Source organism: Monopterus albus, unplaced genomic scaffold (genome assembly GCF_001952655.1).
Source record: "Monopterus albus unplaced genomic scaffold, M_albus_1.0 scaffold118.1, whole genome shotgun sequence".
NCBI classification, from domain to species: Eukaryota; Metazoa; Chordata; class Actinopteri; order Synbranchiformes; family Synbranchidae; genus Monopterus; species Monopterus albus.
Window position 1 is genome coordinate 659,841 of NW_018127998.1, and position 15,833 is coordinate 675,673.

General features: G+C 45.0%; 1 protein-coding gene across 10 annotated transcripts in view; it reads left to right on the plus strand.

Annotated features, from left to right (window-relative positions):
• The window catches only part of camta1a (calmodulin binding transcription activator 1a), a 278,069-nt gene that overhangs the window by 239,239 nt on the left and 22,997 nt on the right, over positions 1-15,833 (plus strand). For 9 of the 10 annotated variants that reach the window (XM_020611826.1, XM_020611827.1, XM_020611829.1 and 6 more), the window contains 4 exons: positions 5,051-5,204; positions 9,452-9,592; positions 10,355-12,672; positions 15,500-15,626. In XM_020611826.1, coding sequence (XP_020467482.1) covers positions 5,051-5,204; positions 9,452-9,592; positions 10,355-12,672; positions 15,500-15,626 — 2,740 coding nt within the window. The remainder of the gene's footprint in view (positions 1-5,050; positions 5,205-9,451; positions 9,593-10,354; positions 12,673-15,499; positions 15,627-15,833) is intronic. The other variant, XM_020611833.1, reaches the window with a different exon arrangement.

The window sequence follows — 15,833 nt, forward strand, 5'->3', positions numbered from 1 at the left end:
AATCTAGACAAACATTCTCTTGTGCAGATACTGTATGTGAGTGCTCTCACATACACACAAGTGCAAACTTGCATTCCCCCAACCAGAGTGAAGTAGTTCTGCCCCTCTAAGCTGAGTTATTTAAAGCCCCTCTCTCAACTCCATCCGAGTGATTATGTGCTACTGAATTAAACATCACAGACCTTAGCCCCTGGCTTCCTCTGTAACACGCTCGAACATGCTAGCCTCTTCCTGTTCCTCAAAAGTTCTGCCTTCATGTCTCCAAGCCAGTACACTAGGTAGGTAAAGATGTGGAGGATGAATGTTACCTAAATCAGAATCTTTTGCTGTGCCTCTTGCTCTGCCATCCCTCTCACAGATGCTGGACAGAGGCATTCAAAGTAATTCACATTACGCAAATCCTGTAAACTGGCTCTTACTGGCTGGCTCGGATTGGTATCTACCCCAGGCATCGTTTTTGCTTGGCACTCAGGCAGTGTTATAGTTGGTTGAGAGCCGGGTGCATTAGAGGGTGAACTGTAGCAGTTCAGTTTAGCACTGACTCCAGGCACCCCAATTAGGGTGTGTATATTCTAAACTGAGAACAATGAAACAAAGAGTTTGTCATAGAGGACCAGGAGAGTGAGGGGGTAAAGTGGGTTCAGATAGGGGGCTGTGCTGCCACTTAGGCAGGAGCTTCAGGCAGTTTGCTGCCTTTTTAGCAGGGTTTGACATGGGTTTTTGTTTACCTCGGAGCATGCGTGTGCTTTTACGCGTGTGTGTGTGTGCATGGGTGTCTGCACGAGGCAAAGCAACAGCCCGCCACCCCCACATTCCAAAACACACCCGTTGGCAGTGAGCGATAAAGGTTCCAAACAAAAGGAAGAAGTCTTGTGCCTTGTGGAGGTGAACTTACAGCACCACAGAGGCAGTTGACCTTGAAATGAGCAGGAGTGTTTGAGGATAGGCGGGGGCGGGTGGTGTTTAAGAGTGCTACCTCAGTGCCAGAGGCCAGGAGGCTGCCTAATGAGTGGCACCTCATGCCATCCATCACCGTGCCACTGCCAGGGTAACTGCCCCCGCATAGCTAAGAGAGCAGGGCCTTAATTGTGCCTCACACCCATTCAGCAGACCACAGCACACAACATGAAACAACAACTTGCACATAAAATAGCACAGACGTATGCAAAAATTCACGCCACAAATTCCAAAATGTATGGCACACACACACAGTATGAATATGCAGCACAGTAGCAGACACACGCAGACTCGCACACTCACAGCTCATTGCACTCCGCATGCATACTGATGTATATACACCAACCAAACATACAGAAATCTGCCTCTAGACACTCATTCACACACTGTTTATAATTTAATGTAGGCAGACGTCGATACATAAAGGCACCAACACAAACACATATACACCAACACATGCACCTCCCCTTCTGCCTTGATGCTGAATGTTTGTGACAAAGCAATTGTCTGCTACTGCTTTCATGATATTTTGTGTTGAAATGGATATCCCTGTAGCTGCTAGTTCAATTCTCCCATGAAGAAATGTCTCAGTCCTTCCCAGCTTATTTTCCCCATTCTTTCTACAGAGTACAATTAGAGAGGGGGGAGCTTTTCCCATACCTGAGACCCTGTCTGCTCTGCTCTCTCCTTCTGTATGACAGGCTTTGAAGCCCCCCCCATTCCTCAGTGTGGGTTCTTTTATCAGAGAGGAACAAGGTTTCCCAGCTCATCCACATCCCATGAAGTATCCCCTCTCAATTAAGATCCTTTCATGTTAATGGTGTTCTTATCGCTCCCATGCACAGGTTCTGAAAGCGAGGCCTGCTGTGGTAGAGTACAATCATGGAGCAGAGCTGCCTGTCTGACAATATAAGACCTGTTACTCCTTTTCTTCTTTCTGTCTCTGTCTTTCCATGCATTTCTGTCTTTTAACTCTGCCTCTTTCTTCTGCTCTCCCTCCCTGTACCTTAATGAGCTATGGGAGGTTGTTGGAGAAGCAGCTACCTGGAAGTGTCCCAAGAAAATGGCAGATTTGTGGCAGGGTCACGGAGACTTACAAAGACAGTGAACACATTACTTGACCACTCATACCAGATTTTGTCAATAGATGTGCTTTGTACTCGAGCCTCAGTTAGTTATATCTCAGTTGCAGCTCAACACGCACATTCACTGCCTCATATTCAGCACAGTCTAGAAGGTCATTGTATCTGTCTCCACTGACATCTAACTCTGTCTGTGTCTTCAGCTCCATTAGCGAATCTCTCTCTCTTTCTCTCACTCCCTGTCTTTTGGAGTAGAACAGGGTTTATAAGTTCAGAACGAGGTAGGCAGACGCTGAAAGATTGTAGGAGCACTGGCTGCCTCTAAGTGCGTGGGTGCCAGAGAGACCTGTTGCCTGGCTACAACAGCACCTTTATCCTCCGGTTGCGATGGCGATGTCTTGCAGATCGCATATGCATGTGTGTATGAGTTCTGGCACACCAACTTTTTCATGTGTGCCTGTGTGTTGAACATGTATGCCTTTGTTTACCGAGTGTTTGTGAGTGTTTGTGAGCTAGAGAGTGGTGGAAGGAGGCGCAGGAAGGCGCTCCACCACCCACTCAACAGGCCTTCCACCCCCACGGCTGACTCCCCAAGACTCTGCTAGTAATTAGCTCAACATCTATCCATCTGTTCCAGGGAGGTGCAGTAAACATTAACACAACACAGCAACATCAAAACGCTGGCTAGAGACACACCGTATGCGTCCATGATACGTCCGTGATACGTCCATGATACGTCCGTGCTTTAAGAGGCCTTAACATGTGACTGCTTGGCTCACACACTTACAGATATGGCTAACATGTTGTCATGTATGCGTTAATAAGTTCAAGCTCGCATACTATACCCACATTCTATCATACAAATATCATACAACAGCTTCACTTCCTCGCCCACATGCACACCACTGGCTCCTGCAACTGTATCCCAGTCTTCCCTTCCACTGCAGAAGTGAGGCTGGAAAGCCGCCCTGAGACCCACATGGGAAAGAAGTGGGAAAAAACAACCAAAAGACTACATTACACAATTAATCAATAAGTTAATGAGATCTCATTTTCTCTGGAAAATAGTATCCATGCAAAAAGTTCGCCCTCAGCTTTTTTTTTCACCTACCCTTGGAGAAGTAACTCCTGATATTACACTGAGGAAAAAGAAAGCAGCCAGCAGGAAATTAAATTAAATTACCATTCTTGATAGATTTATGTGACGCTTTACATTTTCATTGTATTGTTTTCTTTCTAGAGTGGAGGCGGGCCTGGGTTTGGGAGACAACTATTAAACATGTTATAAAGTAAGAAGTAAAACAAGACTGTAGAAAGAGAGCTAAAGTTCCAGACATCATACGCCTCTGGTGCCCTCCTTTTGCTGCAGGTAGCAGATTCCTATTAGCAAAGCGCAGTGACACCAATTATTTTGGTTTGGATGAACTGTAAGGCTGTCATGTTGTCTCTTCCTTTTGACCATACTGTATGTGTCTGTGCATATTTTTGAAGCTACCTATGCGTGAAAAGGTACAAAACAGCTGGGAGTGTGGGTGCTGGAAGGAGTAGACTGTGGGTATCCATGTGTATGATTATGTTCGGCTAACCTTTGTGTGTCTTTTGAATACATATGTGTCTTTTACAGTATGCTAATGAGTTTGTCCTTGCTCAGTCTGTTTCTTTGTGTGCGTCTGTGTATCTATGCTCCCGCCTGCACCCATACATAGACATACATTTATGCACACTTCTAACTGAATGAAGTCGTCTACATTCCGTGCTCTCATTCCAGCTAAAGATTGAGGGCACCTCTTAGCTATTGACACAGCTGGTGATGCCATCTGGGGACATCACACACTACACTGCACCACCTCCATCCAAACCATGCAGCAGTCATCATCTAGTCTCAATACCAATGACAAGGGAAATACAACATCCAGTTCCAGCTTCTCGTAGAGGTGGTGCAGGGAGGTCATCTGTCCACCTGAGACTTCTGGACATACACCTTGTTCCTCTTCCAGTACTGGATCTTTAACTGCCAAAACACATCAGAGATGGTTGTACATGTAGTTGTTTGGAGTGTTTGAGGTGAATTTTGATTTTTTTTTTTTTTTCGATATATATTTCCCCCTGTGGATCTGTGTGCCCCCAGCCACACCCCTGTTTGGTGAAAAGGGAGAATGAGAGAGGTGTGTTCTCTCAGATTGATGCTAAACACTGAGAGGGAGCACGGCCCTACAGTAGCAGTGCCTTGATTTATTTGCCACTTAGTACCAATGACGCTTCAAAAAGCAGGCACACAGACACACATTGCCACAGCATTTTCTCTATTGAGGTTTTTGTTGGTTTGTCGATTCTTGTGTCTTGTTGTGCGTGCAATACAGGCTGAAACATGGACATTCCTTGTGTGAATCTCTGCCATACTTGACAATCAAAGCTTTTTGTTATTACAAAATCAAATTAATGTTATTCACACTGGCAGAACTTTCCTCTAAACGCTACCTATTTTTCACAAGTTGTCAATTTAGAGGTTGCAATTGCAGAGGTATCCAAGTAACTATTTGCAAGCAGCAAATTGTTGAGTTTTGACTTAGTAAACACAGGCAGAGTTAATTGAGGGCAACAATGCACCATGTGGGAGGACTTGACAAAATGCCACAAGTGTGCTACATGAACAAAATTATTACATTATCACACATATACACATCCTAGCCAACACACACACATTTGGAGATAGAGAGATAGAGATCATCACATAATGAGTGAGATTATGGCCAAGTTCTGATCCCGGATTTGTTCTGCTCTCTGGTTGTGCTTTGGGTTGTGCATTTCCTCCTCTGTTCTTGTGCTCTGTTGTCTGTGTGTGGGTTACAGCAGCATTTTACTTCTCACCAACCAGCTGGCATGCTCCACATAAAAGCCCCTCACAGCTGAGCTACTGTATCTATGTATGTCACTGCCTCTCTTTGCTATTGTAGTGTATATTCAAGAAACCACACTCCTTGTCTAACTCTCATCTAATCTGCCCCCCACAGAATCCTGACATCGTGCTCGTCCACTATTTGAATGTTCCAGCAATCGAGGATTGTGGGAAACCATGCGGCCCGATCCTGTGCTCCATCAACACAGACAAGAAGGAGTGGGCCAAATGGACCAAGGAGGAGTTGATCGGCCAGCTCAAGCCCATGTGTGAGTATTTGATCAATCCCATTCAGAACTATGCATTCATTGGTTTTTGTCATCACAGCTGCAACTTTTATTTACAACCTTTAATATAAAAAGTTGCCACTTTAATAGCCTTTACAAATCTACATGCCTGGAAAAAGTAAACATAGTGGCTGTTTGTCCAGTCCTACTGGCTGCCAGCTGGTACACACAGCGCCCTCAGCACTTCAGTGAGACATCTTCGGCCAGCGAGTGCATGCTTCTCTTGGAGCCGTCTGCTGGTTTTGAGTCAAAGTTCAGCTTTTCCTCTAGACCTCTGGCACCACTCTGGCCAGGCTCAGAGTGCACCTCCTCTCTGGCCCATGAAGGAAGTCGAGGCAGAGGAGGGCAGCAAGCTGGTTATTGATTCATGTTAATGTGTGGGAGCAAGAATGTCTGACTCACCAGAAATCACCCCTCAACCTTTTCTCTGCCCCCCACCTCCCCGCAATGGATTGATCCCTGTTGTTACCAGCTTTACTAATGCTCCGTGAGATGCTATGTGTTTTTTGCTTGTTTGTTTGTTTTGTTTTGTTTTTTACAAGTCAATAAACCTGCCCAAAGATTGAGGCAATGTTTTGGAAAAAGTCAGGGTTTGTCTGCTGATAATAATAACCAAACTGGGACCTTGCGGAGCATTGAAAATCTTTCAGAGAGCTGTTAAAATACCTTTAACAACCACTGTGATTTGGGTTTGTCTGGCAGGAGCAAGTAGGGCTGTGACTGATATTCCAATGGCCAGTTATTGGTGGTGTGGTCAGGTAAATAGGAATGTGTCAGCAGCTTTACAAGTACACATGTATGTACTGACAAGGCAGTCCAGACCATCATCACTGAGGTCATGGCTAAATTGTTATTCTCCTCACTGCTCTCCTTGCTTTCAGTTTTAGGACACATTTTAACATAAAGTATTACCTCAGGACAGCAACTGAGCAACAACAGCCTACTGTATTCATTACAGCTGTGACTTAATGTAAAAACCAAGCTCCATTTGCAGTAATGCATAAGGTCATTAACTTTGGGAGTTGTTGGGACAAAGAGGATGAGTGTGAGATGCGTTTTAGCTGCCAGGCTACATGAGGGGGCTACGTAAAAGAAGAAAAATCCTTCTCCTGCTTTCTGTCTTTGCTTTCTCTTTCTTCTCTCGGTCCCTCTTGAAACAGTCAGCATGTTGACACAAGCTCAGTGATGGAGCAACATTGCCATCTGGTGGCCCTATTAGATAGCACTCCCATCCCAGCGTAAAAATCTGAAGGCATGCTGCATTAGCCATGTGTTAGTTCATCTTAAATTAAATGTTAGCTCTTATTTTCCCAGACTGTCCTATTCCTTAAAATAATGAGCTGCATGTGGCCTATTAGTAGATATATTTTTGCATTGGACAGAGGCACTATAATATGTTTTCAGTACTATGGATGGGTTTTTTGTATGAGGACAGATTTCCCTTCTCCCTTTATCAGGTCTGTGCAAAATGTTGTACGTTGAGTACTGAGTGCAAAATTCCAAATTGCATCTGTGTACAGTATGTTTGGCACTGGGTTATGGATGATACAGTATGTGTGGCTCTACATTAGGAAATGTTTCTTATCTGATTATTGTGATTTCACAAGCTGATTTTTGCCATTACAATAATCCTTAGTGTAATGTCAAAATTTGCAGTGTAATTGCCCTCTTCTCTCTTGCCCTTCCCTTTTGTTATTCTCTTTATGATGTACTTTGTACAAACCATTTGACACCTCTAATGATACAAAATAACAACAAAGAAAAAATGCGGATTTCATGGATCAGTTATTCTGTCTCTCCATGACAAAAACACACACATACACTTGTCTTCTCATCGCACAAACCTTCCCATGCACGGATGATCACACACAACATTTCAAATATAAGCCCTATGAAACATGGCCTTGTCTGGCTTCATCCCCCTTAATGCCCTGCAGTGTTTGATGAGAAAGAAAAGAAGCAAGGGGGTGAAGACGGGGGGAAGACAATGGCATCAGGACTCAGTCACGCTACAGTTGCATAGACAAGGCAGCCAGCTTGATTCACTCTTTTGGTCTGATGCTATAAACGCGCAGCACTCTCCCCAGCTATGCCCCTAGCCTGCTGACAGATAGCGCATGAGCAGCTTTAACAAACACTCAGATAGACAGAAGGCCTATCTCCAGGCTAGACAGACAGGACCAGAGAAGCACAGACCAGGGCAAGACAGACAGGGCTGGCCATCTTGTAAACTATTATTCTCCACTGTCCCATATAGTGTCCAATGGTGTAGAGACATGTGCCCTTCTGAACAACCTTGTTTGTCATTAGGACTATGTGATGCTGCTCATGACAGAATGCAGTCATCACGATGATGATGTGACTCTTTGGTGCCTCTTCTGTTGCTTTCATTGAGATTAAGCCTAGCGGCACTGTTCCTGTCATGTCTGCTTTGGAGCATAACCCTGAGTGAGAAGAGCAGACAGGCCGACATGGTGGTAACTGTACGTCAACAGCCCAGAGCCTCCAGGGGTGACAGCCGTCCAGATGAAGAGGGCTGTGGCAATTCTGGCATGAGGGATCGGGGCAGAGGGGAAACAAGATTGTTTAGACAAATAGGGATGGCACTACATGGTGGATGTAAGCTGCTGCATTAGGCTCTCACTCTTGCTCTGTCACCCTCTTTGAATCACAGCAAGAGAATGGATGCTCTCCCTGCAGGATTGATATACAGCAAAAGGTGATTCATGACAGCATTTTAAGCACACCATTATCTCTGTTAGTAATATCAGCATCGTCTTTTTGTATTGTTTGCATTACACACTGTCAGGAGGTGAATAGTGACTCCAAACACACTGTCTAATGGGAACTACAGACAGATACAATTATGTGTGCAGTAATTATGACATTAAATGAAACTTTCCCCTCACATTTGTGGTCCAAACATTTTTTCTCCTCACTTATTTCAAATTAATGGATGGAAGAATATGACTTCATAATAGATCAGAATGAGCTTGGAGCTTCTCTAGCTTGTATCAGTGAGCAGCCTCTCCTAGCTTGATCACAGCAGCTCTGCTGACACCTGCTGGGGAGCAGCCTGTTATCTGCCAAAGAATCTCAAATCTTTCAAGACATATGCTTATCACAGCCATCCAGTCATGTTTCACAGGGTTTTTTTTCACTTTGATTTAAGTAGCTTTAAGTTTTTAATCTGCATTACCCTCACCCTTGTATACTGTTTTAATTTCTTTTCATATCATATGCAAACAAACATCCACTAAGCACATGCTCACTGTTTTCCATAGATGCTTTAAACTTCACTCTCTCTATATATCTCTTTTCCATGTTCAACCAAAGCAGCACTGAAGTGTATGGAACTAGAATTAAGATGAATTGATTTTGTTTGACATTCTAAATATACTTCATTTCTGAAATATTACCTTTTTTACGGTTGAGAGCATCAGTACTGCAGGACTCAGTGGTGTCTCGTACTGCCTCACAGCCACTAAAAACACTGTCTGTCTCATCAGAAGTGGTGGCTGGTTGGCAAGTGGAGCAATGAACAGTATTAGGAGGTGCTAGTGAGGTGTGACTGAGGCAGAGATTACAACTTTACTGGAGAAAGCATTTCTTTTCCCCTTGCTGCAGTAGATCCAGCAGCAGGAGCAGCTAGGTGATGTTCCTCTCCAGAGGCTCTCCTTGTCAGAACAAAGTCATAGGGTGGGGCAAAGGTGGAGGGTGGAAAAACTGAGCTTGCTGTCACCTTCATCAGCACTCACACAAGGGAGGCCACAGAGTAGCAACACTGACACATGGGAGGGAAGAAGTACTAATGGAGAATGAGCAGTGAAGCACAGACGGCTGACAGAATAAAGATCAGTAACTGTTCAGTTCAAAAGAAACAGGGCACATGTGTAGCAGTTAGAAGAAATACTGTAATTCAGAGCATAGTAATTAATAATCAGAACATGTATAACATCAGAGTTAATGCCACTCAAATTCTGCCAATGAAACAACAATATTATATTACCCTAGGCCAGTCAGCGGGTTGTTTCCATTCAGGGTGAACCTGAAATGTGAGGTGTTTTTATTGGACCATAGTAACTTGGACATTTTAGAGAGGTGCCCAGTGAGCAACATGAGGCGTGTTGGCAAGTAGACAGAGAGGACAGTGGGTGGGGCGGGGGGCTGGCACGGCTGGTGGTCTGTTGGGCTGGCTGACATCTCTGTATCCTTCTCTTTCCCGGCAGTTCATGGCATCAAGTGGACTTGCAGCAATGGGAACAGCAGCTCTGGCTTCTCAGTGGAGCAGCTAGTGCAACAGATTCTGGACAGCCACCAAACTAAGCCACCTCCCCGGACTCACAACTGCCTCTGCACTGGCACCCTGGGTAAGGACTAGAGGGTGGGATGGAGTTTGTTCTCAACTTGAAAACTCAGCAAGAGAAGCAAAAAGGCCATAAAGAGACTTTTTATGGGAGATCAGACAAGGTGGTTGAGGTTTTTTTATTGGTAGGTGATTTATGCTGAAATTGAGCTTCAGGGTTATTGGCTTATATTTTTTTTGTTTACTAATAACTGTGTCATGGCCATATCTGAAATAGCCCAGCTGTTCCGAATGTCATGTTAGTCAATCAAATATATTCAGCTGTGTAATATCACTAGGCTGTAACTCAGGACAAGAGCAACACAGAGCACTGGTTTACTAATTTCTAAAACAAATTACTCTGAGTGACCCTCAGTTGCATTTTTATTTATTAGGGTAACAAACCATGAAAATCCCATATGCTTCACTCACTGTACACTAAAAAGAAAATCTAGTTTTATCACCCTGAGGGAAAGAAATGCCCTTCACAAATTGTTAAATACAAAAACAAACAGGACCGGTGACCTGTCTAGGGTGTACCCCACCTTTCGCCCAATGGCAGCTGGGATTTCCACCCCCCCACCCCCGCAACCCTTTTTGAGATAAGCAGTATAAATGATGGATGGATGGAAAAACAAACAGATCATCCGTGTTTGTCTCTGCTCCTTGAACACTAGCATTGCCAAGTTATTAAGTACATGAACATTTATTTGGCTTTTCTTTTTCCCCTTTCTATACCCCCTCGTCCATCCGAATCCCCAACCTCTTTTTTTCTCATATACTGTAGGTGCAGGGAGCAGTGTGCACCACAAATGCAACAGCGCCAAACACCGCATCATCTCCCCAAAGGTGGACCCTCGCTCAGGGGGCTACAGCAGTGCCCACTCTGAGGTACAAAACAACGATGTGTCAGAAGGAAAAACCGAGCACAGTGGCCACGGCGGAGCCAAAAGCTCTGGTGGAGGGGGTGGAGGGGGCAGTGCCAGGGAGAAACGCAATGGCAAAGTCCACAAGCCTGTCCTACTGCACCAGAACAGCACAGAGGTGTCATCTACCAACCAGGTCGAGGTCCCTGACACAACGCAGAACTCCCCTGTCTCCATCAGCAGTGGCCTCAACAGCGATCCAGACATGGCTGACAGTCCTGTAGTAACAGGGATAAGCCATGTGGCCTCTGTCATGTCTGGCCTGTCCCAGAGTGTCTTTATGTCTGAGGTCACAGGAGACCCTGTTTACAGCATGTCTCCTACTGGGGGTCCCAACACTCACCTGATGGGTGCAGATGCCACCTCACAGGGCTTGGTGCTGTCTGTGGCCTCTGACCGTCATAAATTTGCTTTCCCCACTGGAGGAGTAGGGGAGTCTGGGAGTACTGCAGCAGGAAATGGTCTGTCCATGTTGTCAGCAGCTGGGGTGTCTGATGAGCTGGTGCTTTCCAGTAGCCTGGATGCTGGAACCATCAAGATCCCTGAGACCAATATGAACTTTGACCCCGACTGCTTCCTGAACAACCCCAAACAGGGCCAGACCTATGGAGGCAGTGCACTCAAGACAGAGGGCAACTCGTCTTCAACCTCATCTTCTTCTGGTGGCAGCAGCAGCACTAATGGCAGTCTGCAGCACTCCCCCACCATGTCAGACAATGGCTACACCTTCAGCTCAGCTTTGATAAAGAATATCAAGACTGAAGACACTTCCTTTGAGCAACAGCTGGCCAAAGAGAGTGGCTACCAAGTGGGGGCAGTAGTAAACTGTGGCAGTGGGGTGTCTGTGTCATCTGGTGCTGGTTCAAGCCAGGGCAACCTTACCCTGACACCAGCAGGTTCCCTGCTTCCTTCTGGTGGGGGTCTGAGTCCCAGTACCACCCTGGAGCAGATGGATTTCAGTGCAATTGATGCCAAGCAGGACTACACTTCCAGTGCTCCCACAGTGAGCTACGGTCAAGCCATGTCCAGTCCCCACATGCAACAGCAGAATCGGTCACCCAGCTTTTTTCTCCAGGATGCCTCTCAGACTGGCCCAGCTCAGCAGGGGAGGCCTGGCATGGGCCCGAAAACACATTTGATGGAGCACAATTCCCATGACTCTGGAGCTTATATGGGGCTGCAGGTGGTGAAGACAGACTCCCCAGGCAGCAATGGCCATCTCCACCATCACCATCAGGCCCACCAGGCCCAGCACAGGGCCAACTGTAATGGAGGCTCACCCACAGAGGGGCCTGGGCAGGCTGGCTCTCTCCAGCTGCTGCAGTACCAAGGGACCTTTCCTGGACTTGGCACTGAGCATGAGGAGGTGGTGGGTCTGGAACAACCAGGCAGTGTGAGTTCAGGTCAGAGTGGAGTTGCTGAGAATGGAGCTGAGAATCTTCTCAAGCCAGGAGACCATATTCAGGCCTGTGGGGCAGGAAACGGAGAGGGAGGGGGCGCAGAGCACTACCTGCAACAGGCCTCAGATGGTGGCGGAGGGGGGACTGGAGGTGCAGGAGAGGGTGTTGCAATGCATAATGGGAACAACAACAGTGATGGCAGCAGCCGCTCCCAGCAGCAACAGCATCTGCAGCCTCTTCTCCAAGGCACAGCCATGGTCCAGGGACTCTACAATGCTGTAGGAACCCACCAAGGTTTAGGTGGAGCAGCCAGCAATGGAGGAACAGGGGGGACAGGCATGGAGATCAGTTTGGATCATTTTGATATTTCTTTTGGAAACCAGTTCTCTGACCTCATTAATGACTTCATCTCAGTGGATGGCAGTGGCACCGCCATGTCAGCTGGAGGGGCCCTATATGCTCACCAGCTAGTATCCGCCCACAGCTCTGATAGTCAAAACACAGCAGGGGGAGGGGCCCAGCAAGGCCAAGAAGATGGAGGGGCCAGGGGATCTGGCTACAGCCCCTCAGAGCTCTGCCTTCAACCTTGCTGCAGCCCCCAGTCTCTGAGCGGAGGGGCTGGAGCAGGGGGAAACGCAGGAGAGGCAGGCTCACTGACCTACATGAATGTTGCGGAGGTGGTTTCTGCAGCTGTAGCCCAGGGGGCTCTGGGTATGCTTCATGCCACAGGCCGGCTCTTCATGGTCACTGACTACTCCCCTGAGTGGTCCTACCCTGAGGTGAGTGACTTTACCTCATCATTCCTTGTCAAACATTTTATGTACCACCCTAATTATTGAGATGTGGGTTACAAGGACTCCACTCAGCAGATTTCTTTAAGAGTTAGTTCTGCTTATTTGCACTAGAGCAGTCCAAAAGGTAATAAATAGATCAAGTCTACACCACCTACCTATAGCTTTTATTTTACAGATAAACAAAGGCTAAGGGTTAAATTAATAAACAGTAAATAGAAAAAAGGTGAATTAATAATTAAACTGTCCTTATAAATACAAATATTTATTAGATTCTTAAGATTTTTCAGTGATTTTAGTTTAGATAGGTGACAGCCAGACCTAAGGTTTTGTTATTTCCCTTATGTATGGCCAATTTGCTCCTAGAATAGGAAATATTGAACCAGTGGAAGTTATCTTAAATTGATCTGGTTGTTCAAGACATTTTTCAGCCAAAATCTGTATGGACTAAAAGCAGTGAGCCTTATGTTTGTTTGAGTTTCTTCAGTCAGGATGTTGACTGTCTAAGACAAAATGTTAATTAGTATATACATTTATCGAGCCAGAGAAAAGTGGCTGATCAGATGGCAAACTGTCGTTTTAGCTAAAATATGCACAGGCAAGTAAAACTTCCATTTCCATGCATCACTGGGACCTGAGAAAAACCTCTGCATTTAGGGGTAAAACAATCTTTGCACTATCCTGTGATTATCAAACACAGTTCTGTACTTATAAGGCTTATAAGTAGATAGTTCATAGTTTGCTTATGAACAGCTGCAGCTGTGATCAGCTTGAATCTACTGTATGTAATTTGTAGTAGGGCTTAATTTCCCCTGGGAATGTAAGGAACACCCCCCCCTTCTAAATATATATTTTTTGTCCCTTTCACATATACAACTTCAAGTTGACTTATTCAGTGAAATCTCTCTAAACAGTGTCCCCTTAATGTCCAGCTGCCATGATCACATCACTTCATTTCACTCCAGTAATCTTTACTGTCTCCAAAGCAGCAGCAAAGCAACATGAGAAACACCAACAAATCCAGACAAACATAATCCAGATGAGAGAAGTGTTGATAAATTCATCCTGATCACCCTCAGTTATTACTGTGTGCAATAAGCTGTACAAAGTACTGTATCTGCTAGCACTTTTCTGTCCTGTGTGTTTGCCCCTACCCTCCAACTGGTGGGGTTTGCTGTAAGTTGACCCCCCAAAAATCAGTTACTTATTAAATTTGTTTATGTAGGTTAATAATTTAATTAGGGCATAGAGGAGGTCAACCCCTGATCACAGGGTTGGCAGCTTGATTCTCGTTCTCCCCAATCCAATTGTCCCAGGGCAAAACACTGAACCCCAAGTTGCTCCCGGTGGCCAGGCCAGTGCCCTGCATGGCAGCTCCATTGGTGTGTGTGTGTGTGTGTGAATGGGTGCATGGGTGAATCTGTAAAGCGCTTTGTCCAGGTATGATAGGAAAGTCCAGTCCATTTACCATTTAATATTTAATATTCCCTTTAAACAAACTGAATGTTAACCAGGTAAGGCAGTATAATAAACATGCATATTTTAGTAAACATGCAAATAGAACATTATCTTATCAATGAATGATTTAGTATTAACGAATTATTAATTCATCAACCTACTCCCATTATTATGGAAAACAATAATCAGACTCATTAAAATATTTAATTCACTATTGCACTATAGAAATAAACACAAAGTTCAGGCAAGAGCTTTCACATAGTGCTTCTGACTTGTGCCCACTCACTTCTGAAACTCTTTTGCAATTTGACAGGGAATGATAGATACTGTAGCTTTTGAAAATATTTTTCAAAAGGAGGGAGACTGCTCAGAAGGGAAGGATGAATAGTCCTTGAAGGAAACCTGCTCCCGACTGAACGTAACCTGAGACTGGGGTGAAGGTTCACATTTCAGCATGACAATGACCTAAGCTTCAGGAGTGGCTTCAGGACAAGTCTCTGGCTGTCCTTGTCTTAGACTTAAACCCCATAATTATTTACTGTAGATTGATAGGCAAAAGGGCAGCACGGTGGCACGGCAGTTTGCATGTTGGCCCCGTGCTTGTGTGGGTTCTCTCCAAGTGCTTCGGCTTCCTGGCACAGTCCAAAGACATGCCGCTTAGATTGAGTCGGGGCTCTAAATTGCCCGTAAGAGTGGCTGTGAGTGTGAGTGGTTGTTTGTCTGTATGTCGACCCTGTGATAGACGGATGGATGATAGGTAAAAAATGCCCATTAAATTTTTATTTAAAATTAAATTTACAACACAATAAAGGAAGCAAAAAGTAAAGGCATGTGAATATATAAATATACTTAGCTAGATGTTTGAAATATAAATATAACATAAAACAAATGAGAGAAGTTACACTAGCAAGCAAGAAAAGCTGCAGCATTCTCTATGAAGTTCTTAAACAATTTGTCTGTCAGTCATAAACAATTTAGCCGTCATAATACTCTTTACTGTGCACCAAATTCCTCTTTTTAATTCCCCCTTTTCATCATTCTCTGATTATGTAATACACGGGCTTGTCAGTGTTAGTTATGTTGTCAGTAGTAATACCCTCCTCCAGCCACTGGAGGGCAGCACAATATTTTTGTGCCACTATTGTTTGGCTGTTAATGTGAGATTTAGAAAAATTGGTGGAACGAAATAATGCGGGTTGTCCACATGAAGGCAGCAGAGATCAGAACAGAGGAAATGTTTTCTGTTCCTTGGTGCCATTCTTATGTTTGCACACTAGATGGCAGAGTAACAACAAATACAGTAGTCTGGTTTGGCATATGTCAGGATCTGGTTTAGTCCATTTGTCCTGTTTTGCAGGGTGGAGTTAAGGTGCTGATCACTGGGCCCTGGCAGGAGGCCAGCTCGAACTACAGCTGCTTGTTTGATCAAATCTCGGTCCCAGCCTCTCTCATCCAACCTGGGGTGCTGCGCTCCTACTGCCCAGGTAAAACAGGAGAAAGCCCACACACACATCAAAGAGGAGATAGCTTGTGCTGAGTTGGGGGTTATTATATTTATCATACTGCATATAGCAGCTTTAGTTTTATTTATTTAGGCTGATAATATGAGACTGACCTGATTTTTGCATTGATTAATGGTGGATTTATCTACACACATAACAAGAAAATATTTTATTATATAAAATGATATC